Source organism: Mauremys mutica, chromosome 3 (genome assembly GCF_020497125.1).
Source record: "Mauremys mutica isolate MM-2020 ecotype Southern chromosome 3, ASM2049712v1, whole genome shotgun sequence".
NCBI lineage: Eukaryota > Metazoa > Chordata > Testudines > Geoemydidae > Mauremys > Mauremys mutica.
Genome location: NC_059074.1, coordinates 156,749,627 through 156,773,969, shown reverse-complemented (window position 1 = coordinate 156,773,969; position 24,343 = coordinate 156,749,627). Strand labels below are relative to the sequence as shown.

The 24,343-nt window shown below is 47.7% G+C and overlaps 2 protein-coding genes across 2 annotated transcripts in view; one reads left to right on the top strand and one right to left on the bottom strand.

Moving 5' to 3' along the window:
• ITPKB (inositol-trisphosphate 3-kinase B) overlaps positions 1-9,862 on the bottom strand; it is a 119,356-nt gene extending 109,494 nt beyond the window's left edge. The window contains exons 1-2 of the mRNA XM_045009474.1: positions 9,508-9,862; positions 5,123-6,988 (exon numbers count right to left, since the gene is read on the bottom strand). Of these exons, the coding sequence (XP_044865409.1) occupies positions 5,123-6,814 (1,692 nt within the window). The 5' untranslated portion in view covers positions 6,815-6,988; positions 9,508-9,862. The remainder of the gene's footprint in view (positions 1-5,122; positions 6,989-9,507) is intronic.
• The window catches only part of PSEN2 (presenilin 2), a 75,012-nt gene continuing 57,679 nt past the window's right edge, over positions 7,011-24,343 (top strand). Inside the window, exon 1 of the mRNA XM_045009477.1 lies at positions 7,011-7,097. The gene's annotated coding sequence lies outside the window, so the exon portion shown is untranslated. The remainder of the gene's footprint in view (positions 7,098-24,343) is intronic.

Sequence of the window (24,343 nt, the reverse complement as noted above, 5' to 3'; positions counted from 1 at the left end):
TGGAAACTCTATACTCTAGGCCAGTGGCGATTACACGATGCTTGTTGAGAGAGCCAGAGTTCTGGAATGTGCTGCAAGTTTTGTGACTGCAACACTTCAGAGTCCTTCAGTTTCTGCACTAGTGCCGGGGAAGGCTAAGAAGAAGAATGCTTAAGGCAGGAGTCAGCAACCTCTGGCACGTGGCTCGCCAGGGTAAGCACCCTGGCAGGCCGGGCCAGTTTGTTTACCTGCCACATCGGCAGGTTTGGCTGACCACGGCTCCCACTGGCCGTGGTTTGCCGTCCCAGGCCAATGGGGGCTGCGGGAAGCGGTGTGGGCCGAGGGATGTGCTGGCCGCGGCTTCCCGCCACCCCCACTGGCCTGGGACGGCGAACCGCAGCCAGTGGGAGCTGCGGTCAGCCAAACTTGTCGATGCAGCAGGTAAACAAACTGGCCCAGCCTGCCAGGGTGCTTACCCTGGTGAGCCACGTGCCAGAGGTTGCCGACCCCTGGCTTAAGGGCATCTCATGCTACTTTTTCCAGGGGAAGTGGGGGTTTAAAGCCTTCGTTTTCACAAATGGAATAGTTAAAGGATGTTCTGACAAACTGAGTGTTTCTTCTCTCTGGCTGATGAGTTATAGAGGAATCAAGGATTTTGCTTGGATAGCAGCAACTCAGCATAGTGATCAGCACATGGTGATAGTGAGCAATAACAAGTTGCAGCAGTCTTTTGCTTAAGAGTCAGAGTGGAGAATTAACCAGCTGCAGGGGGGCAGGTCACCTGCTGCAAGACATGAGTAATTCCACTGACTTCAGCAGCAGGAGTTACTCAGATCCTGTGGCAGGAGAATAGGGCTCCTCTAGGAAAGAAACACATGCAGGGCCATATACTCCACTGAAGGCAATGGGAGTTACACCTACCCTGCAACAGGAGGATCAAGTGCCTAATGAGGGTGAAATCCTCTGCAGGGGCCTGATCATCCCCTCTGCTGTACCTGTGCAGCTGCATTGTCTCCAGTGGGAGTTGAATGGGCACAGCTGCTGGGACAGTAAGCCCCTCTCCCCATCTCCTAAGCAAAAAGCCTGTGTGACAAAAGGAAGGAATCCTTCCCAATATGCAAAGCACTGACACGTCTATGGGGTGGCTGCTAGACAAACCCCAGACTGGAGTAGCAGCTGGGTTGCAGGACATGTGGACCCACTGGGCACACTCCCTCTCCTTCCCCAGCCAGCCCACAACCACACTGCGGGCCCAGAAGCTCTGTGGAGCACTACTCTGCGGCACACTGGTTTGCAGATTCCCCTGGACAGGCTCTTCCTCCTACATTGCTTAAGAAGTGCAATACCTCTGCTGCCTTTTGAGCCTTGCAAGCTTGCACAAATGGGGGTGGGGTTTCCCCCAAGCAACTATCTGCAGCCCAGTAAAAACCACGGTGCCAGAAACCCACACACAGTTTATACTTTATTTAAACCTTGGGAGGGATTACTATAAAAAATTGTCTAATTTACTTATTGTCGTTTCACTGAGAATCACTAACACACTCCTTCATAATATCTTCTATGTCAATCTTCTCTAACACCATTCATCCTGCAGGGCCCCAATGCATTTTACAGACAGGCAGTTTACCAAGTAGACAGGAACAGGAGCGGTAGGTCTCTCCTCATCAGTCGGGGGGGGAGGGAGAGAGAGAGAGATCTGTGGAGGTACCTAGCTATAGAGTTATACAGAAAACGTCATTTCTAAATGTATCTTGTCTCAAAAGGAGGTTACTAACCCATCCACATTCTTCATGCTAAACAACTTAGTGTTCCCGATCATTCACGGGATTAATGTCTGATTAGCCGACCTGATAGCGGGGATTGCAAAATACACATAGACAACAACATATCTGCAACATTAACGCAGGATGAGTTCTGAAGTCCAGCTGAAGGAAGTTGCCTGCCCTACCATACAAAGAACACAAAGGGGAACTACAATAGACAGCCGGACATCCCAGATAGCTTTTCTAGCCAGATAGCCTCCAGAAAGGAAGGGCAGCAGTGAGCCTGTTGTTTACTGAATCTGTAAACACCCAGCATGAAGCTTACAACCCCAAACATACCTCCAGTGAGAACCACTTTCCTGTTGCTCATTGCTACCTCCTTTTCAGGTGCCGTAACCTTTCCCACCCACACAAATATCACTAATTGCAGATGCCCATACTCAGGCCCAGATGGTATAATTCAGCACAACACCACTGAGCTCAACTGATTTACATCAACTGAGGATTTGGCCACCAGGGTTTATCTTGTCAGAAAATGTTAGTATGATCCGTAGTCGCAATTCCTTATGCATGTTCCTTCACAGTATATTTCATTTCCAGACAGTTACGCTTTGTCAAATGGAAATTGGTAAACCCATGAAAACAAATGTGTGTACAACCGGAGACCATTCAAGTAGCCCCCTTCTGTTGTCATTATGGATTCTCAAATGTTCGCAGTGAGAACATGGAGTTAGGGTTTGGGCATGTTTTGTTATTTAAGTAACTCAAGGATCTGCAGAAAACAACACTGGATTACCAGGTATTTGCTCACAATCCTGGTGAGATGTTCACTATAAACTGCAAAGCAAGGGATCAACCCCACAGTGGAACTGCATGTTATAGTAGAGAATCCCCACAGAGGCTGCAACCCAGCAAGTATTATGGGGATTATCCAAGCAAAAAGAAATACTGGCTAACCTCCCCAAGATTTTTGGGAGACACTTTGGGCTAGATTCTGCTCTCACTTAGACTAGAGTAATCCCACTGAAGTCAATGGAGTTACTCTGATATTCCACCAGATTTAGATCAGAATCTGGCCCTTTGATAATACAAATTAAGCTTACCTATGCTAGCAAACTCACTGCTAGACAACTGGGCCTGACCAAAGTCACTAAAGTTAATAGGGGTCTTTCCATTGACTTCAAAGAGCTTTGAATCATGCCCATTGTCAGCAGTGGGTCCTGCTGAAACAGTTTAGGAAACCACTTGTCCACAAAAAGGATGAAACAAAGCTTTTTTTGCCACTTTTGCACAGAAATCCGTTTTGAGACTCAAGAAAGCTGGTTTTGTCCCGTCCACACTAGCACTCAACTGTCTGCAGCACAGTTCAGCAGGGCTTATTGCTGATAACAGTTGTCAGTGATGGACAACGATTACTAAAGCTAATATACACAGAACAAAAATTTGTCAACTAGAGGAATATCACAAAACAAAGAGCCCAGAGAGTGACTCAAAGGATCTAAATATGTCAAACTATTTGAAAACATTAAGAGCTACAGCATTCATTACTTTGCCAACAGTATTTCTGCCCAGCTGCTTCTCTGTCCTCCACAGAACTGGGCCTGGATCCTTGCTATGGGAAGAAAAAGGAAGCCAAAAAAAGATGGTTTTCATTTATGTGTCAGCCTGATAATTGTTCACAAACCACACAGCATCCTTTCTTCAGGGGCTTGATCCTCTATTCAGTTTATGTTCTACTGTACTCATACCACTGCCATCAACAGGAGTTTCACTGCCATGTGCCTAAGGCTGTTTAAACATAATGGACCGAATCATGAGGGAGGCTCCAGATTTCCCATTAGAGAGCCCTCAGATCTCCCATTAGAGTTAATGAAAGTTGTGGGTGCTTTCAGGATTTGACAGTTTAAAGGCTTTGGTCCTAAATGTTAAAGCAATTAGTGGATCATGCCCCAGCTACATTAAAGACCGAATTTCGATCTCTGAAACACTGTGACATTGCTCCTCTGGGACAATTCACCTCACAAAGCTCAGGATGAAGCACGAGAGAGCAAAGGAAAAAGCATGCTTTGTCCAGAGGATCCAGCCATGGAACAATGTTTCAGAGGAGATCAGGTGAATCCAGAATCTGACCATCTTTAGGAAATGCTGCAAAACCTTCCTCTTTGAAAAGGTCTTTCCACCATTGCAAGAATGACACTCACAACACTGGCACCTCCCCTTTGACCAAAAAACCCCAAGCAACCCCAAACCAACCTACCAACTAAACCCCAAAATAAACCAACCCTAAATAAATATATAAATAAAAATAAATTAATAACAAATGTTAGATGCTACTGTGAGCAAAGTTTTTACTCCAAAAATGGAGACGTGCCGGAGTCCATGAAATGTACTAGGGATTTCATTATTGCTATTCACTTTATGTGAAAGATATGCAAATGCCACAGCGGTGGGCAGCAGGATAGAAAAGAAAGAAAGAAAGAAAGAAAGAAAGAAAGAAAGAAAGAAAGAAAGAAAGAAAGAAAGAAAGAATTCGGAAGAGGAAATGTGCAAGCGAATCAGGGGAAACTCCTCAGAAGCCACTGAAGTTATACTAGTGTAAAACTGGTGCCAGTGAGAAGAAAAAGAACCACACCATAGTCTGAAGTTAAAAGAATAATAAATGGTTCTAGGTAAATTCTCTGTAACCAGGCTTGCAGTCCTTGGTTAGGAGTTTTGCCTAAGTACTACAAGACTGGGCATTCCAATGGGTTGTGCAAGATCTCTCCTAAAAGCAGGTGATGACCATCAACACACTGTTACCAGTGATGGTTTTGTGTGTGTGTGTGAATGAGAGGGAAAGAGAAAGAGAAAGTTTCTCTTAAATGACTGCAATCATCTTCTAAACACCTACCAATCAATATGATCTCAGCCAGGTCAGAAAGGGTTTGACTCTGGCTTTGTCTTTCATCAGGGCTTAATAAGCACACAGGCTTTGTGGTTAATGATGATGGCTAATGAGGCAGCACTCCAGTTGAGATAAAGAAGGGCAACTGGCAGGTCTTTTACTATAATTGCCAGGGTGATGATGCATCAGAAGAGTGGTTCCCAAAGGATCTGGGACAACAGTACCCATTTAGCAGACCTCAGCTACCCCAGTCAGTGGATCCTGCCTGTAATTTACCTGCCTGCAGCCTAACGCAGACTGGCATGGTGAGCAACCAAGTTCCAGGGTGGGGGAGTTAGGATGCAGGAGAAGCCAGTGGGTGGGTGGGTTACAGTTAGGGAGGCTGGTCCCCAGCCCAGCATTAACGGAAGAAGCCATGGTGGAGTCTGGGGCACCAGTACTAGAGCCAACACTGGGGGCCACAACTCCAGGGGAAGCTGCATTGGGCAGGACTTACCACTCTGGGTTTGTGCTGGTCCAGGGTCTGCAGGAAGGGCTGGGCTTGATCCAAGGTGCGCTCGGGGTCACTGGAGATGTCCTCCTCAGACTCTTCCCAGGATGAGGAGAAGCCAGTGGAAGAAGCCGAAGAGGAAGACAGCTTCCTGATGGGCATGTTCACTCGGGGGCTCTCCCCGGCCTCCTCCTCCTGACCCCCTAGGTCAGTAATGATGACAGCGGGGATGCTGCTTCCACAGCAGCCCTCCCCCGGGGGTTTCCCCTTTTGTTCTGTGGGTGCTGCCGTCACCAGCAGCTGAGGGTCTCCAAGGTGGTCCTGCTGCAGCCGGGCACAGGCTTGATCCATTGCTCCCAAGGAGCTCCCAGGCACTGGGCACAGCTCCTCCACAGAGCCAGCCCAGGCCAGCGGACTCCCGAGCTCCCCCCAGCAGCCAGTCCGGGGGGGACAATGCTGCTCTTCACCCCTCCCTTGCTCCGGGGCAGCGGAAGAGTCCAACCCCCGCAATCCGCAGTTCTCGCTCCCCTCTTCTCTTGATGCGGAACCCTGAGTTTCTAGGGCCACCCTGCCCCGCTCCATCACGCCAGAGCCCTGCACGCTGTGGGTCCCCTCTCCTCCCTCCATCACCCCAGAGCCCTGCACACTGTGGGTCCCCTCTCCTCCCTCCATCACCCCAGAGCCCTGCACGCTGTGGGTCCCCTCTCCTCCCTCCATCACCCCAGAGCCCTGCACGCTGTGGGTCCCCTCACCTCGCTCCAACACTCCTGAGCTCTGCGCTCCACTGGACTCGCTCCTCCTCTCCATCACTTCCGAGCCCTGCGCTGGGTGAACCCTCTCCCTGCTCTCCATCACTTCTGAGTTCTGCGCCCTGGGGGACCCGCTCCACTTCTCCGTCTCCTCCGGTCCCTCCTGTTCGCAGGACCCGCTGCACTTTTCCATCTCCTCCGCTCCCAGCCCTCTGGGCATCCCACCGCCCCTCTTCATCTCCTCTGTACAACGCGCTCCGAGAGTGCTGCTCCCCCTCTCCATCTCCCCGGCAATCTGCGCTCCACAGTGCCCACCCCGCCTCTCCGTCTCCCCGGAAACCTGCACCCCGGGGGACTCCCGCCCCCTCCCCGTCTCTCCTGGCTCCTGTGCTATCCCCCTCTCCGCCGCCGGCCAGGGAAAGGGGCTTGTCGGGACCTTCTCCTCCTCCTTCCTGGGCGCTTCCCGTGGGTCTCCGCCGGGGGGCCGGCTGCGGCGGGGCGGGATGGGGGACGGCGATCTCCTGCCCAGCCGCGGGCTCTTGAGGTGCAGGGTGGCGGAGCTGCTCGCCTGGATGTGCGCCTCGAAGAGCCCCACTTTCTGGTTCACCTGCACGTTCTGCAGCTCCCGCTGGCGGGGCCGCGACGGCTCTTCCCTTCCCAGCCAGCTCGGGCTGCTGGGCCGCCTGCTGCCCCCGGGAGTCCCGGCGCTCCCCGGCTCCTCTGGCGGCGGCTGCTCCCCCGGGGGAAAGAGGAAGGGCGAGCTCCTCCGGGGGCAGCTGGGGCTCCTGGCGCCCGGGCTGAGCTTGGGGCAGCAGGCGCCGTGCGGCTCCGGGACCTGCAGCACCTGCCCCCGGGGAGGAGGCGTCTTGCTCCGGCTACCGCCGCTCTTCACCTCGTTGCTGCTATTCATCATCACCAGGCTATTGAGCGCATAGCAGTACACAGCCATAGTACTGAGCCCGGGCGCTCGCGGGGCAAGCCTCCTCCTCCTCCTCCTCCTGGGTCAGCCTCTGCGGGGCAGCCGGGGTCCTCCCTGGGCCAGGGGCAGCACCATCGCCTGGGAAGCCGCAGGGGGGCGGAGGAGCTGGCCTGGCCCTTGCCCAGAGCTCCATAAACAAATCAGCTGGAGAGGAGAGAGAGAGAGAGAGAGACATGAGCCCGGAGCCAGGAGCAACAGCGCTATGGGTATGGGGCAAGGCACAGAGGCGACAGACTCGGCCCATGAGCAAAGGGTGAGTGACTATGGTTTGTTTTGCTGTGGCCCTCCGTGTGCTAGGAGTCGCTTATATACATGTATATCTACTGCTTCTGTGTGTGCGAGCCTCAGGGCCTGAATCCACTTACAGTGAGACACGCATACACAGTATCTGAGTGTATCTCCACGTGTATGTCTATTTACTCTGTCTGTGTGCAGATCTGTAGCTTTGTGTATGTTAGGTGTGTCTCTGCAAGACATAGAGTATGCCAAATATACTTATGGCTTCTACTCAGGTGTGTATTTGTATGGCTCTTCACCTGATTACATCTCTTCATGTCTACTTCATTGTTTGGAGGGGTTTCTGGCTGGCTCTGTGTAACTTCTGCCTGTGTATTTCTACTGCCTTGTGCATGTGTTATCTGCATTTGTGTGTGTGCGCGCGCTACATCTATTCGCATTAGCTGATCAAAATTATTCTGTCAAAACTGATGTTCAGTGGAAAACTGGGACTTCAGCTAAACAAAATCTTTCACAAAAGCATCTGCTTTCTGTGGAAAAATTCAGCGTTTTGTTAAAAACACACACATTTCTTGTAGTTCACCTGCCTCATGGCTCCTACCTTCTCTATAGGCCCACTCTCCAGCCACACTACATCTCTCAGGAGGGACTCTCAGCAAGTGGGCAAATTATTGTGCCTCATGAGAGGCCTAGCCTGGCCCAGGAACCCAGCCTATAGAAGAGAATGGGGGCGTGAAACACTCAAACTACAACTCCCATAGAGCACCGCAACAGAATTTCTAAATAACAATTTTCAAGTTTTGACTAAAAGATTTTGGCTGAAATATGCGCTAAGTACTGGTGTGGCTTTGTCTGTGCTGTGGGTATGTGTGTATATGTCTGTCCTCCTATGACATGAAGATCAAATTAGGTTCTGCTTGGAGAATGTGTTTCTTTTCAGTAAAAAGAACAGGAGTACTTGCGGCGGATACAGACTAACACGGCTGCTACTCTGAAACCTTTCTTTTCAGTGTAAGTGTGGATAGGTCTATGCCTTTGTGTGGCTTTGTTTATTATGCATCCATGTGTCTGCTGTTCACTCTGTCTGTGTGTGTGCATCTGTATGGCTTTGTGCAGCTTCACGTATATTAGATCTAGATGTGTTTACCCTAGGTCTGTCCACGCTGTGTGGTATAAGATTATGTATGCATCTCTTGAATTTGTCTTATATATACTCTTGGGCATGGCTAGCTTGTGTTCCCTGTATAGACATCTGTATGCGTGTGTGCTGCAGCTCTGGGTGCTTTTGTGTGTCTGTGATTCTTCCTGTGTGGGTAACCCTCTGTCCATGTGTCTTCATCTGTTTATATTAGCTTGGTGTGTCTCTTTGTACATGTATGTGTGTTTGTATAACTAGAATTACAGCCTTCTTTTCACGTTGGAGTATTTGAATTCTATGTATGAAAAATATGCATGAGTGTGTTGTGTGTATGTGTAAATGTTTATTTATATGCACGTGTGCATACACAAGCTGTAGATGTAAGTGTCTTTGAATGGACTTGTGTGCAACTGTATGTTCACGTGTATTTCTGTGCGTCCTTGTGAGTCTATATGCTAAACGAATGCCTTTGTATTGTTTTGTCTTTGTATTAATATTAATTAAAAGGCATCAGTTCGCTCCGGGGTATAATTTGCAGCGGTGTGCATGTACATCGGGGTGTCCTGGCTATTAGCTCAGTGCCTGTGCATCTCTAGAAGTACAGCCTGCTGTTCGCACCGGGTCATGTTGTGACAGTGTGCAAACCGGTGAGTGTCTGGGTGTGAAGATGTGTGTGTGTTTGGGGGGGGTTCATGCCCATCTCTATCGGAGCGTTCAGGAGAAATACATCTGAACGCGCCTATCCTGCTGTACAGTGAGTGGGAGAGCCAACGGGAGAGCCTTTCACACTCAACTCCTGTCCGGAGATGCCCTGCAAGGCGGACGGCTGAGCAGTTCTGCTTTCCCCTCCCTGCAGAGAGCTCCTGAGCGCACACAAGCCTATTGGTATTTTTCTTGTACATTATTTGCAGAACGACCGGTTCACACGTTTCACAGAAAATGAGCTAACTGCATTTTGCCACCACAATAATCTTTTCAAACATGCGTTTGCTGCTACCGTTCAGCTCGCCCGAAAAGGCAGCTATTTTGCTCCTGCCTGCAACATAATGCACTAGCTAAATGCCGGGGGGTGAAAATACGACAGTTACTCATTAAAGAGTGGAGAAGAAGGCTTGAAATGGCATTTACAGGGAGGCACGTTTGAGAAACATTGTGGAACTTGTGCGATTTATTTTTTTTCCCCCATGGTCCAACCCTCCTGCCCTGCTGTTCTTCCCAGACAAAGAGAGGTCCGCTTAATCGAGAGAAAGCCAAGGGGGGAAAATGGAATGAAACAGTCCACCCTTACCTGGTATATCAGGGGCTCATGCAGACTTCACAGTCCTGTTAGTTCACATCCCCTTGAAACACCCGCAGGAACTGAGACACGCACAAAATGCTCCAGAAATCATTTCCTCATCCAGATCAGGATTTTAAACCGTAGCCGTCTATATTATATACGCGAGGTTTTAAAAAATGGGCTAGTTTCTTTTTGTGTTGAATCGTGGGGCTTGCCTTCACCGATTGGTTGTGTTGCTAACTGATTCTCCTTTCCCCGCCAACCGCGCGAGCAGCCTTGTCACTTTCAGCTTTGCAGTTTCTTGAATGTTTGTTCAATGTGCGATTAAAAGCGAGCGAGCTAGGGAGGAGAGCGGGGAGGGGCGGGGGATAGGAAGGCAGGAAGGAAGTTGTGAGCCTGTCTGGGGTTGAACTCAGCGGAACAAGTTTCTTTCTTTTTTTTTTTTTTTGGTGTGTGTGTGTGTGTGTGTGTCTTTCCTTTCTATTGCTTGGCAGGACCGCTGGAGGGAAACACTAAAAAAAAAAGTTTCCATTGTTAACTAGCAAAAAAAAAAAAGTTTCTTCTTCTGTGGGTTAAAGATACACGATCCATTTTCCAACCTCAGCTTGATCTTACTATGTATATCACTTGCTGCACTATTTTAAACCCTCAACTTCAGTTCCTTTTCACAAAGAAGATCCTGGGTCATTGCCTAACCCACACATGAGCTGCTGTTTGCATCTAGTACACAGGCTGCTGAGCTTCCAAGGCTCATGAGGCAGTCCTAGGATAGGTATCAGAAATAGTCATATCGTAAGAAGCTTCAAAACAAGGTGGGTTCAAATTAATTCTCTAGCCTAAGTAGCATATTTTATAACCTTAGCTTTCAGGATTCTAATGCCAGTACTTGGAGGGTTAAATGCACCTCTGTGCAGAGGGCCTGGCCATGGCCAGTGTGTTTAAGGCTATTTTAGTCCCACCTATATCCTGTTTTGAAGCCTTAAGTGGTGCCTAGGCTTGTCTTGTGGTGTCCTTGTGCCCAGGGGTGCATTTCTCCCACAGTGAGGACATGACTTGGACTGGATTCTTCCCTGCCCTGCCCCTTGTTGGTCATTTGCATCCGTACAAAGAGGGTGCAAACCGTTACCTTTCCGATGGGGTAGTGTTTTACTACCTACTTTGCCCTGGTGGAAATAACTAAAGATGCAGGGCAATGGAGAATCGGGATCCTTAGGGTAGATCCTCAGCTGATATAAACTGTCATAACTCTGTAGTAACTTCACTTAGCTTAGGATCTGCCCCCTGTATTTCTGTAGGATAGCATCCTAAATGTGGGTCTAGAAGAAGGGCTGGCCTTCCTGATGGGAGATATGTGATACAGGTATCCCACACTCAGCTCCTGCAGGGCTTATGCACAACTCCCATCTGGCAGCAAGAACAGGCTCTTGGCTGTGAAAAGGGGTGATATTTAAAATCAAGATAGCTAATCTCAATATAAAATCCATAGTGGAGGCAAGGCACTGCAGTTTTTATCCCTGTGTAGCTAAGATAATGCTGGCTGGTGGTTATAGGGTTGACCTCAACTAGCTACACTGAGGTAAAAACAACCCATGACTTGTCTCTGCTAGGATTTTATACTGAGATAGCTATCTCAATGTAAAACCATACCTCTTTTTTGCAGTAAAGACATAGCCTCTGGAGTGAACAGGGGGCAGAAAGTTCTCTGAACCTGCAGAAGGAGTGTGGATTGCCAATCTCATAGACACACAGATAGACAGAGCGAGCACATTTTTGTTTTTCTATTCCAAGAAATCTTATTTAGCTCTCTGTGCAAGAAAAGAGAGTATTAGACTCTTTCCACAAAAAGAGCAACTTTTTCTGCAGTGTCTGAGCCAGGGGCAGCTCTATGTATTTTGCCACCCCAAGCACGGCAGGCAGGCGGCTTTCAGCTGCGCGCCTGCAGGAGGTCCGCTGGTAACACAGATTCAGCAGTGTGCCTGCGAGAGGTTCGTTAGTAATGCAGATTCGGCGGTGCGCCTGCGGGAGGTCTGCCAGTCCCTCGCCTTTGGCGTCCCCACCACCGAATTGCCACCGAAACCGCAGGACCGGCGGACCTCCCACAGGCATGCCACCGAAGGCAGCCTGACTGCCGCCCTCACAGCGACCAGCAGGCCACCCCACACACTGGTGCCTGGAGCCGCCCCTGATCTGAGCTCAGAAGGGGTCTTTCAAGTACTTAAGCATGTGGGTAATATTACTCACATAAGCAGATACATTGAGTTCAATGTGAGTAGAGTTTGCAGGATCTAACTCCCAGTCTATGCTGTGTGTGTGTGTGTGTGTGTGTGTGTGTGTGTGTGTGTGTGTGTGTGAAATTTGATCTTAATAATAAATTCAGAAATGCATGAAGATTTATAAGTGATCCCCTTTAACAAATCTGAAGTATTCTGCAATGGCATGTTCACATGTGTATTGATATGTATCCATATAGCGGTGTGTGCATATTTTAGACTACTACTTAGGGCTTATTTAGACTAAGGATTTTGCACAAGTTTAACCATATTAGTGTACCTACACTAGTAGAAAGCTCTAATGCAGACCCACTGCTCTGGTGCAAAATGCAGCTTGCCTCTGTGTGACCTACCCCAGGATAAGTGACTAGGGTAAGTCACATGAGTGCAAGCCCCATCTTACACCCGTGCAGCACATCTACACTGCGAGTTTGCATTAGTGCAGCTACATTTATACAAAAATCCCCAATGTAGACAGCCTAAGAGTACTGTAATATTATTTTAAAGAATCAGAAAATCTGACCTCCAGATCTAAATTTCTTCTGCGTACATTACATACATCACTCTTTTAATCATACAGGGAGTGGTTAATAAAAATTGAAAGAAAAGAAAAAAAAACCTTAGAAACAAATAACTTTTCGTGATGTTTAGATAAGGCAAGGAAATTATAGTTTCCAGCACTGGAACCACATAGTGGCAATTGTTATATAATGAAGAGCAGATAAAGTTCAGTGCACTAGTTTTCCCCTCAAGTAATCTGTGGAAGATAGGCCTATGCTGTACATCAGTTAGACTAAGTGGCAATCACAAATCTAACCAGGTCACAAAGGTAGACTATTTGGTCCTATGGAATCATATTCTTGCTATGTAAAAACATGAAGGGGTGGGGAAATGATATTTCTTTCATAAAATAATCAGTTCTATTATTATTATTTTATTATTTTTTGTTATTTATTATTTTATTACTGTAGTACATAGGAGCCCCAGTCATGGACCAGAACCCCACAAACACAGAATAAAAAGACATTCTCTGTTCTAAAGAGCTTACAATCTAAATACCTGTATAGTAAAAGTAAAATTCTTAAACAACCACAAAAGGCCTAAGTCAGTGGCAAACCTACCATTGACTTCAGTGGAAGTAGGACCGGGGTCCAAATCCTTCACATCTAAGTTTATACCCACTGCTTCCAAATACAATCATTGTACCGCAGGGGAGACACTGAATGGACTGAGAGGATAATATACAAGCACCTGAACCTACAAACCGTTACTCATGCAAATAGTCCTTACTCACATGGAACATTGCCATTGAAATTAACGGAACTACTCACCTGAAGAAAGGTTTGCAGACCCCAACCCATATATTCGGGAAGCAAAGTGGAGAAAAATAATGAAAGCAGGCCATAGAGCTGAAGGTGTGTAAAAGACTCCCACCGACAGAGGATGGGAATATTTTAGGAAGAGAAACGTCATGATTCTCAAAGGTAATGATATTGTAGTATTTTGTATGTACAGTGCAGTGATCAGTGACTTATACATATGTTCTAAAGAAGACTACACTGTAAAGATCAGCAAAACTGATATAACCCTCCCCCCTGTCTATTTATATTTCATCCTGTCTAATAATAACAACAATCCCAAAGTATCCTCATTCCTAATGGAATTCTGTCCCACTTTTGTTACAAGATCCATCCCTGTTGAATAACCAATTTCTGCAAGGCTCTTGAGTGATTACTTAAGAAAGTTTTCACTGTGTATTAAAAATGAGCGTGTCTGTCACTGTTTATCTATCTCTGCAACCAGGAATGGTGTTTACAGCCACCCAGTGGCAGGTATTATCTTGTTGATTCTTCCAAGCAGAATGTCCAGTTCTACAACAATAGGAAATTGAGTATGTAAATAAATGTGGAGTAATTCCACAGAAATCAACAGACTTACTCCACATTTACCTCACTGTAACTGAGAATGAATTTGGCTAATATTTTATTACCAAAAAAAACCCCCACACATGACCTAACAGGAAATACAAGCCAAACTAATGTTGTGGGTTGGCAACTCTTCATTGAAGCATGAGTGTTCCTGTCACAAGAATGATACACTTCTGATCATTCCAGGGAGATAGAGTGCGTTGGTGGGTGACACAAAGGAATGGGAATAAGGATCTAGAATGTTATTCAATTGTACTCCAGTCTTTTGCATTGTTTCAGTGTCTCAAAGGGGTCAGAAAGCAGACACCTTCGGCCAGCTGAGAATTTCTTTGGCATGGGACAGCTCTCAGCTGGGTCATAGCTAGCTTACCAGATGACCGAGCCAACATCTTCCCCCTCACACACATGTATTTGGCTCCCAGCATGGGGAGAATATTGAGGTGGGAAGAAGGTGTGGCTGGAACATTGTGCTCCAGCTCTTGTTCAGCAGGCGTATCGGCCCAGATCATCAAAGGTATTTCGGTGCCTAACTACCATTGGCTTCAGTGGGAGTTAGGTACCTAAATAGCTGTTAGAATTTAGAGCTGCCTCTGGGCTCCACTAACCTACACTAGGACTCAGCTCAGTGTAGAATCACTGAGAGACTCAAGGAGTCAGTTGTGGCTGTTTGAGAGCCGCCTCCCTCTCTACTGTGCCAAGTAAAAGCTCAGTGAAGCAGAGAATCTGATGCAAGGATTTCGAGGTTCTATTCTTGGCTCCACTGCTGACTTGCTACGTGATCTGGGGGATGTTATTTTTTCAAATATCTTTCTGCCTTAGTTTACCTGTCTGTGAAACAGGTATAATAATATCTACTGTGCCTCACAAGGGTGTTTATGGCTCTATATCACTTGATGTTTGTCACATACTGAGAGATTCTTGGATGAAACAAGCAATGTGCAAAGTAGTAGTAGTAGTATTCTAAGAACATGGGGCTGGATGATGTGTTATAGCTCCTGTAGCAGGGGGTTGGCAGACTCTGAAAGAGCTCAAGTGCGTTGATATCTCTGGATGAAAGGTATTATACAAGGGCTAAAGAATAGAAATTATGTATAGACACACATGCAGCAAGACAGGGAAAAAGAAATTTTGCACTAGGCTTAGGCACCCATCATAGATCTGAGATATTATTGTTCTGTTTGGTGCAACACATTCATGCCGGGGCGGGGGGGTATCTTCATTGTTCCATTAGGTAACATTCTAAAACGCGTGCGTAAATGTGTGGTTTTATGCTCATGTAATTCCGTTGAGTTCTGTAAAGTTGTTCCTTATTTAGCCTAATGTGAGAGAAGAATCAGGCCTAGGTCTGTAGTATGGGTGTGTGTCCTAAACACATTTTACTGTTCTGCAATAGATTAGCAAGTTGACCCATAGTTCCTACTTACTATTAATAATAATATGTGTACAGCTGTATATCTGTGGTGTGTCCTATGAGTCAGCATTAAGGTTTCCTTTTTTGCACAGACCTTCCAAAGAGCATTACAAAAACACAATAAACCATGCGTATTTTTTATTTCATTAAAAAAAGGATGCAAATGGAATATATCTCCTTCATTATTTCTAAGGCTACTAAATGTTGCACAAAAGGGCCTGGAAGAGGGTTTAAAACGCCAACTGTTCAAATACTATTTCAGTATCTGGAAAGGTTTTTCTTGGTCATCGGTCACGATTATTCCATTGGACTGTGACCATGTAACCATAATTGGACAGCTTTGCATTTGTTTTAGATAATTTTTATTATGGCAGGGAAAAGGCAAGCTGGTTTTTTTTAGAGTCTGCAACATGTCATATGAAGTTTTTTTCACCGCTGCTGGCTTGGTCGCTCTCTCTGCTTTTGTGAAATACAGTGGATAGATATTACATGACACGGCTGAGATAATCCACAGTACCTTTTTAGGGATGAGCTGAACAGGAAATCACAGGAAATGTTGTCAAAGTTTCCATTCTCTGTAATGAGTGGCCTTTGCTTTTGGAGCGAAAGAAAAAGGGGGAGGGGGAGGAACTTAGGAAGATTTGGTTTATAATTGTAGATCCCACAGTGGGAGATGGACATTTAATGCATTTAATTAAAAATAAAACACCAAGAATCCATGCAGGAATCTATTGTTACATACGTCTGAGGGCCTGTGGCATAATACATTTTAAGGATTTACCAAAATATTTGTAATAAAGCACACACACCAAAAAGAACAGATATTCCTCACACTCTCTTAGGTCTGTGAAAGGAAAAATGTCTAGATTTGACTCAGCACAGCAGATTTTAATAAACTGGCAGCTCATGGGTGATTATTAATAATTTTGAAAACTAAATCGAGCGATGAAAATATCCTTAAATGAGGTTGCTGGACAACAGTGTCCCCTTTTCTGTATACAGTACTTCTCATTGACAAGCAACAAATTGCAAAGGCCAACGGACCTCTGACCCTGAAAGACAGCTTGGACTACAGCACTCGTTGAAAACCACCAGTCCTTAAATGTAAAAGCAATTGGCCCAAGCAAGAACATCTTCCCCAGCTCGAATGAAATCCATATTCTAGTTCAAGCAGGGAAAGTCACTGTTTTTCCCTGAAAAACCAGAGATGGAAATAACCAAAACCTCTATGGAAATAATAACACGTACACCCTGTAGCGAGGGGGCATGGTCTCCCTCCCTGACGGACGGGGAGAGAACCGCAACCACCCCTTGGTGGGCAGAACCGAGACACCCACGGCCACCCCGCCGGAAGCAGAGGAGTGGGGCAGCAACTGGAAATATAAAAGGGAGGCCCTCCAGCTCAGTTGGGGCAGAGCTGCCAGAGGAGCAGGACGTCTCTCTCCTGCTGCTGGAGCCCGGACCTTACGGAGGCTGCTACAGTGCCAGAGACCCAAAGGGACTGCCGGAGCTGACAGACACCAGGGACGCCGAGGTGCTGTTGGGGCTGCCACTAGCTGTTTACCTGAGCAAGACCGACAACACCCCGGAACCCAGGTATCCCCTGACTGGGAGTGTAGGAAGGAGCCTAGGGAAGCTGAATAGGGTTCAGCCATGTTACTGACTGCAGGCCAGCCAGTGTGTTGCGCCCAGATTTCCCCACTGACCCAGTGGCGGATCACTCCACCACTCTTAGAGCCTTGGGCTGGGATGCAGTGGAGCAGGTGGGCCTGCATCCCCCTCCCCCTGCTGCCCCACCTTTAGGCCAGGAGGCCTGCATTGGTCTGACACCCGCCTGAGATAGGATGCCAGATGGTTTTTCTGGCTCTCCCCGTCTCCCGCCAGAGAGCTAATCCCCCCTAGACTGCTGTGTTGCTCTGCCTGACTGCAGGCCAGAGCCCTGAACTGATTATGGTCCTGTCCTGATTGAGGTCTCCAGGCCTATAAACTTACTGCTATCCTGCCCGACTACGGGCCAGAACCATTAACTGTGTGCTGCCCAGCTCTGGCTGAGGGCCAGGGGCTCACAGACCCAACTGATGCCCAGCCTGGTTTGGGCTTATCAACAGTCGGCTAATTCCCCCCTGAACAGAGTCCCTCTAGGACAGGGGTCGGCAAACTTTCAGAAGTGCTGTGCCGAGTCTTCATTTATTCACTCTGATTTAAGGTTTCACATGCCAGTAACACATTTTAACATTTTTAGAAGGTCTCTTTCTATATGTCTATAATATATAACTAAACTATTGTTGTATGTAAAGTAAATAAGGATTTTAAAATGTTTAAGAAGCTTAATTTAAAATTAAATTAAAATGCAGAGCCCCCCGGACCGGTGGCCAGACCCTGGGCAATGTGAGTGCCACTGAAAATCAGCTCACGTGCCACCTTTGGCATGCGTGCCTACCCCTGCTCTAGGAGCATTGCAGCAAGAGGGTGTGGTCTCCCTCCCTGACAGATGGGAAGAGAACCACGACTGCCTTACACAACCACACACACTTATGCACATGTACATGCGCAGTCAAATATGGAATGGGAGTGCACACAAGCTCTGACCCTGAGCAAACACTCACTCAGCGTGTACATTCACACAGACATGCACACATGCATACGCTCCTAGTCTGAGTAAACACACCGTCACAGTATGAACACATTCATGTGTTCTACCCTTGCTCCACTACCGAGGGGCGTGTTAGAGTGGGAACCTCTGCATGCGTGCACACACACACTCAGGTGCACACACCTGCACATGTTTCCACCCTCCTCTAGAACTGGAAGGGCTGGCAGTCTCAAGAGGGTGCTTCCTCTCATAAGATTTCCAGCCCAATACTGCAGATTCACAAGATTCGGCTCATTCTGAGAAGGTGGAGGGCTTGGTGTAGCATTTAGTATGGGACTAGGAGTTAGAGGAGCTATTCCCAGCTCGACCGCTGACTAATTCTGTGCCTTTAGGCAAATCGTTTAGGTCAACATTTTCAAATCCAGCTCCCTAAAGGTAGGCATCTAAATCCAGATTTAGGTGCCTAAATAAGTTGCCAAATTTTCAGGGATGTGGCACACCCACAATCCTCAATGGCTTTTCACCAGGGATGAATCTGGCCCATGGTGCAATTTTGCTTCCATGTTTCAGCAAATGCTGCTTGATTATTTATTTTTCCTTTTAAAAATGCAAAGAAGTTTTTACGTTCTGTGCAGATCATAATAAACAGCTTGAACCGAAATGTCTAGAGAGTAATTACAACCAGCGAAGGTGAAGCTCTGGCCCAGGAGTAAACATTAGCCACCCATTTCCACAGCCAGCTGAATCAGACCCAAAGCAGGTGGTCAGATTAGACCTCATGGGCTCTGGAACACTAAATCTGCAGGATGGGAATTACTTCTCTGGCACTTCTTGGAGAACTCCAGGGAGTATTAGAGAGGGGTTTGCCTTTAGAGAACAATACAAAAACCTGGATGGGGGGAGAAGTTTGGCTCCTGATCTAGGGTGACCAGATGTCCCATTTTTAAAGGGACTTTTTCTTAATATAGGCGCCTATTACTCCCCACCTCCTGTACCGTTTTTTCATAGTTGCTATTGGTAACCCTATCCTGATCCCACAGCAGAATTCTTGTGCTTTCTTCACTCTTTGCTCTGCCTTTATCCCTTGCTCTCTTCCTGACACACCCCTTCATCTGGACCAGATTCTCCTCCGCCGGCACAGCAGTGTGATTCCCTTTAATCTCCATGGGAGTTGTGATAGTGAGCCGGGGAGAAGTTGGCCCTCAGGAGTCTATATGCTGCTGCACCAGTATTGGGCCAAATCCTGAGGCCAGTCAGCCGGCTTTCCTTTATTGTCAGGTAGGGGAATCTCTCCTGCTAACTCAGAGGACACTCAAGGTGGTGCAGTGAAGGATGTGAAGCAGGTGTTCAGCCACTCCATGGTGGCAAGTTCATGCAAATAAGCTCTTTGCGCCCCGTCTGATTGTGCCTCCATGGATCCAGATCCCCACAACCTTGCATGCAGGAAATGTGGGGCTGTCTGGTGAGGGGGAAAGAGAGACTGGATGGAGTCCATATATAGTGCTTGTGGAGGGGGAGACTGGGGGAGCAGTAGGGGCTACGCTGCCCCCACTCTCATTGCCAAGGTGGGACAGAATCCTTTGGTCCCAAAAAGCCCCTTTGCCAGCTGACTGCTCCATTATTACAGCTGGCACAAATGCTGCCATTTCCATACCCCAATCTGCAGGTGCCTCCAAGAGGTGGCAGAGGGATTGATTTGCAAATGCTGAGACTTGCGCCCACAGCCATAGAACCCAAGACCAGTTTTAAACTTCGGCCCTTTAATCTCCACCCACAGCCGAATGAGGCTCTGTTCTTAAGGTCGGGCTCCTCAGAAGCAGGAGAGGGAGAGCTGGACAGAACACCACAGATTAACTACACAACAGTTTCATTTGAGAAAGGATTTGGGGTTTGCCAATTTCATGACATTTTCTCCTTTCACTAATAACACCTCCCACACAACCCGGATTGTGCAGCTCCAGGGAAATGTTGGATCTGCTTACTGAGAGCAAGCAAGGAGGGATTATGCACAGATCACTCATGAGCCTGAAGGCAGCTTGGTCCTGTACAAGCCAAGGGTAAGGACAGAACAACATATACCAGCCAACACTGACCCTTCCTCATCCAAACCCCAAGCAGAGGGAGAGACTTAGCTAAAAGGAGCCACAGAAATGCCTCAGAAAAAGTCCATTTTGATAGCGGAGACCACCAGTGTCCTGAGACACCAGTCTTTTGGGAGGGGGGTTGTTGGCAGACATATTGAATCAGAACTGGGATCCACTCCTCAGCCATGCATCCAAATTTCTGCATCCCTCTGCTGAGTAATTCTTGGAGTGGACGGTGAGTGCACTCTATGAAGAAACCTTGTTTCCTTCTGTTTTATGTATTTGACATTTCCCAAAAAGAACAAAATGTTGGAATAACTAATTACTTCCCCTCCCCGCCCCATCTGTTATTAGGAGAAAGTTTACTTTACAGCTCTTGGTACTGTGACAAAGTTCCTCCTCTACCTTGGTGGGTCCTGCGCTTATTTGGCAGATTTGCTCACCTCAGTGATCTTCCCCACAGTCTGGGTCAACTCCTCCTGTGTCTGATCAGGAGTTGGGAGGTTTGGGGGGAACCCGGGCCTGCCCTCTACTCCGGGTTCCAGCCCAGGCCCCTGTGGATTGCAGCTGTCTATAGTGCCTCCTGTAACAGCTGCATGACAGCTACACCTCCCTGGGCTACTTCCCCATGGCCTCCTCCAAACACCTTCTTTATCCTCACCACAGGACCTTCCTCTGTCCTGGTGCCTGATAACACTTGTACTCCTTAGTCCTCCAGCAGCACAGCACAGCACAGCACACCCACACCCACACCCTCACTGTTATGTCCTAGGGGCAGCCGGTGTAGGAAGCAATCACTTGAGGCCAGAGAGCAGACAGCTAACCAAAACCTCCATTTTATTTACAGAAACAGAGAGCTCACTCAGCTGGTTGAAACCGGCTGAGCTATCCCTTAATAGTCTAACTCAGTTGCCATAGTAACAAAACCCATGACAACCAAATACACAACATATTCCTCCCCCCCTAATAAGAACATCCCCTAAATAAAACACACACTAAACTAGAGAAGGAGGGTAGACTGCCTCCATTCCCGGCTAAACCCTGGGGATTATTTTGTCCCATAACCGTGGGTTCGCCCTAACTAAAGATCCAGCCGATGAGGAGGCCTTCTGTCTCTAGGTGGATTACGGCGAACTTCTGGTGTTGTTGCACCCGAAAGTACTAGGGGCTCAGGGTCCGCAGCACGAATAGGTGAGGAGGTGGTATCAGCTCGTGCTGGGCAAAGGGGTATCTTAGCTGCCGGCAGTAATGGAGGAGAACAGTCAGGAACAGGTGACTCATGATTTGGTGTCTCACCAGGAGGGGTGAAGTCAGACCCCTCAACTGCAGATGGGTCCTGAAGACTGGCATGACCTGGCAACAGCTGATCTACATGTCGCCGCCAGGTAAGATTCTCTGCAGTCCGGACTGTATAGGAAACAGGTCCTGTTTGAGTGATGACTGTGATGACCCATTTAGCTCTGGAAGTATAATTCCGAGCCAAAACTGGCTGCCCTGGGCTAAAGGTTCGGTCTTTTGCTCTGGGTGCCCGTCTGATTACTTGATATTGCTGCTGATGTTGCACAGTTTGTCTGGGTTCAGAAGGTTTCAGCAGATCAAAGCAAGTGCGCAGCTGTCGTCCCATCATTAGAAAGGCTGGGGAAGCCTGGGTCGTAGCATGAGGTGTGTTTCTATAGGAAAGTAAGAAGGTATCCAGACGCTTTTGAATGGAGTGTTGTCCCTTTGCTGATTTCAAAGCGTTTTTCATTGTCTGCACAAATCTTTCAGCTAATCCGTTGGTGGACGGATGATTTGGTGCTGACGTGATGTGGTGTATCCCATTTGCCTTCATAAAATTTTGAAACTCCTGAGAGACGAACTGCGGTCCGTTGTCGCTCACAAGTTGTTCTGGCAGACCAAAACGACTAAAGAGTCCTCGTAGCTTTTGGATAGTACTCTCTGCAGTAGTGGACTGCATTATAGAGACTTCTGGCCATTTAGAATGGGCATCTACTGCCACCAAGAACATGCTTCCTTCAAGGGGGCCAGCAAAGTCAACGTGAATACGTTGCCACGGGTTTTCAGGCCAGTCCCATGGGTGTAGGGGTGCCCACTGGGGTGCATTTCTTACACTCTGACATGACATACAAGCTTTTGCCTTCTCTTCAACAGCACTGTCCAATCTAGGCCACCAAAAATAGCTTCGTGCAATTTCCTTCATGCGCACTATTCCACAGTGACCAGAATGTAGCTGTTCTAACATCTGTGATCTCAGGGGTGGTGGAATAATGACACGCCTCCCCCACAACAAACAACCAGATTGGACCGATAACTCCGTCCGCCTGGACATGTAGGGAACAAGGTCGGGTGAGACCGGAGAGGTTTGTCGAGATTTTCCATGCATCACCAGGTCCATAACTTGGGATAATACTGGGTCAACGCGGGTTGCCTTCTTTATCTGAGTAGCAGTGATGGGTGTATTCTCTACCTGTTCAAAGTAGAAGATTTCCTTTTGGGCACTATCTTGATGTTTGACCGGTAAAGGGAACCTTGAGAGGCCATCTGCATTGCCGTGCAGAGTGGATTTCCGATATTTGATTTCATATGTGTGTGCAGAAAGTATCAATGCCCAACGTTGCATACGACTAGCAGCTAATGGGGGAATGCCTGTGTAGGGTCCAAAAATTGATGTCAGAGGTCGATGGTCTGTAAGAAGAGTAAACTTTCGCCCAAACAGGTACTGATGAAACTTCCTAATTCCAAAAACAATTCCTAATGCCTCACGTTCGATTTGGGCGTAGTTAGTTTCTGCTTTGCTTAGAGTGCGTGAAGCAAAAGCAATAGGTCTTTCTTCTCCCGAAGGCATAATGTGTGACACGACCGCTCCCACTCCATAAGGGGAAGCATCGCAGGCCAATTGCAGGGGTAAGGATGGATCAAAGTGCGTTAGAACTTCAGAATTTAACAATGCATCCTTAGCTTTGTTAAATGCAACATCACAGGCTTCAGTCCACTTCCAGGCCTTGTTCTGCCCAAGGAGCTCATGAAGTGGTTTGAGCAGTGTGGCTAACTGTGAGATGAACTTTCCATAATAGTTCAGTAGTCCTAGAAACGAGCGTAGCTGGCTTACATTTCGAGGTGGGGGAGCCTCCACAATAGCTTTAACTTTTGCAAGGGCCTTATGAAGACCTGCAGAATCGATGATGTGTCCCAAATATTCAACAGAGGGCTTGAAGAATTCACACTTGTCTTTGCGAACTCGTAGGCCATACTCTTCCAGTCTTTGTAGGGTAGCCTCTAAATTCTTTAAGTGATCCTCTTCATTTCTTCCAGTGACCAGGATATCATCCAGATAGCACTGAACTCCTGACAAGCCACACAAGATCTGGTCCATAGCCCTCTGGAACAGGGCGGGAGCCGATGTGATTCCGAAGGGTAGGCGACAGTATCGATAAAGCCCCTTATGAGTCACAATAGTCAACAGCTCTTGGGACTTTTCATCGACGTGCATCTGTAAATATGCTTGACTCAGATCAATCTTACTGAACTTTTGTCCCCCAGCCAGGCCTGCGAAGAGGTCATCGATGCGGGGAAGCGGGTATTGCTCTGCACACAACACTGGGTTGACAGTGACTTTAAAATCACCGCAAATCCGGAGAGAGCCATCTTTCTTCACTATTGGAACGATAGGAGTGGCCCATGAGCTATGGGTAACTGGTATTAGGACTCCATTGGTGACCAGGCGCTCCAGGTCTGCTTCAACTTTTGGCCTGATGGCATATGGCACAGTTCGGGCTTTCAGATATTTTGGTGGACTGCCAGGTTTAATGTTCAATGTCACAGTGATTCCCTTCATACTTCCCAAATCATCTCCAAAAACAGCAGCATGTTTCCTTAGTATAGGGGTTAGACTGGTTTCTTCTTTAGTCATCCGGTGCACTTCTGCCCAGTTCAGCTGAATCTTCCCAAGCCAAGACCTACCCATTAAGGCTGGGTAGTCACCTCTCACCACAAACAGTGGCAATTTAGCCGCCTGTCCATTGAGCTCCACCTTAACATCAATAGTGCCCAACATGGGCACAGCTTCACCTGTATACGTCTTCAGAACAGTTTTTGTTGCCTTAAGCGGAAGATGCTGTAGCTTTTCCTTATACACAGTCTCAGGAACCAGCGAGACAGCTGCACCGGTGTCTAGTTCCATGCGTATAGGTTTGCCCTCCAATAAGGGGGTTACCCAGTATTCATGTGAGCCCGCTGCCAAAGACAAAACATGCAGTGGCACTTCCTCTTGTGAGGAGGTGTCACCTTGATCATCCTGGGTCTGCTCTAGGGTATGCAAGGTTCCTCTTTTTGTCGGCCAGACCACAGGCCTCTTTTTCTTTTGTTTACAGGCATACTCAATGTGTCCCTTTTTGCCACAGTGTCGACACACCAGGTCCTTACACCAGCATTCTGATGCCTGGTGACCCAGCTTACCACAGCGGTAACATTCTTGACTCTGCACCGTTTTGTGGGTCAGTTCTTGTGACACTTTTTGCACCCTAGGGGATGCACCGATGTATTGTGCCTCCCTTGTAGCC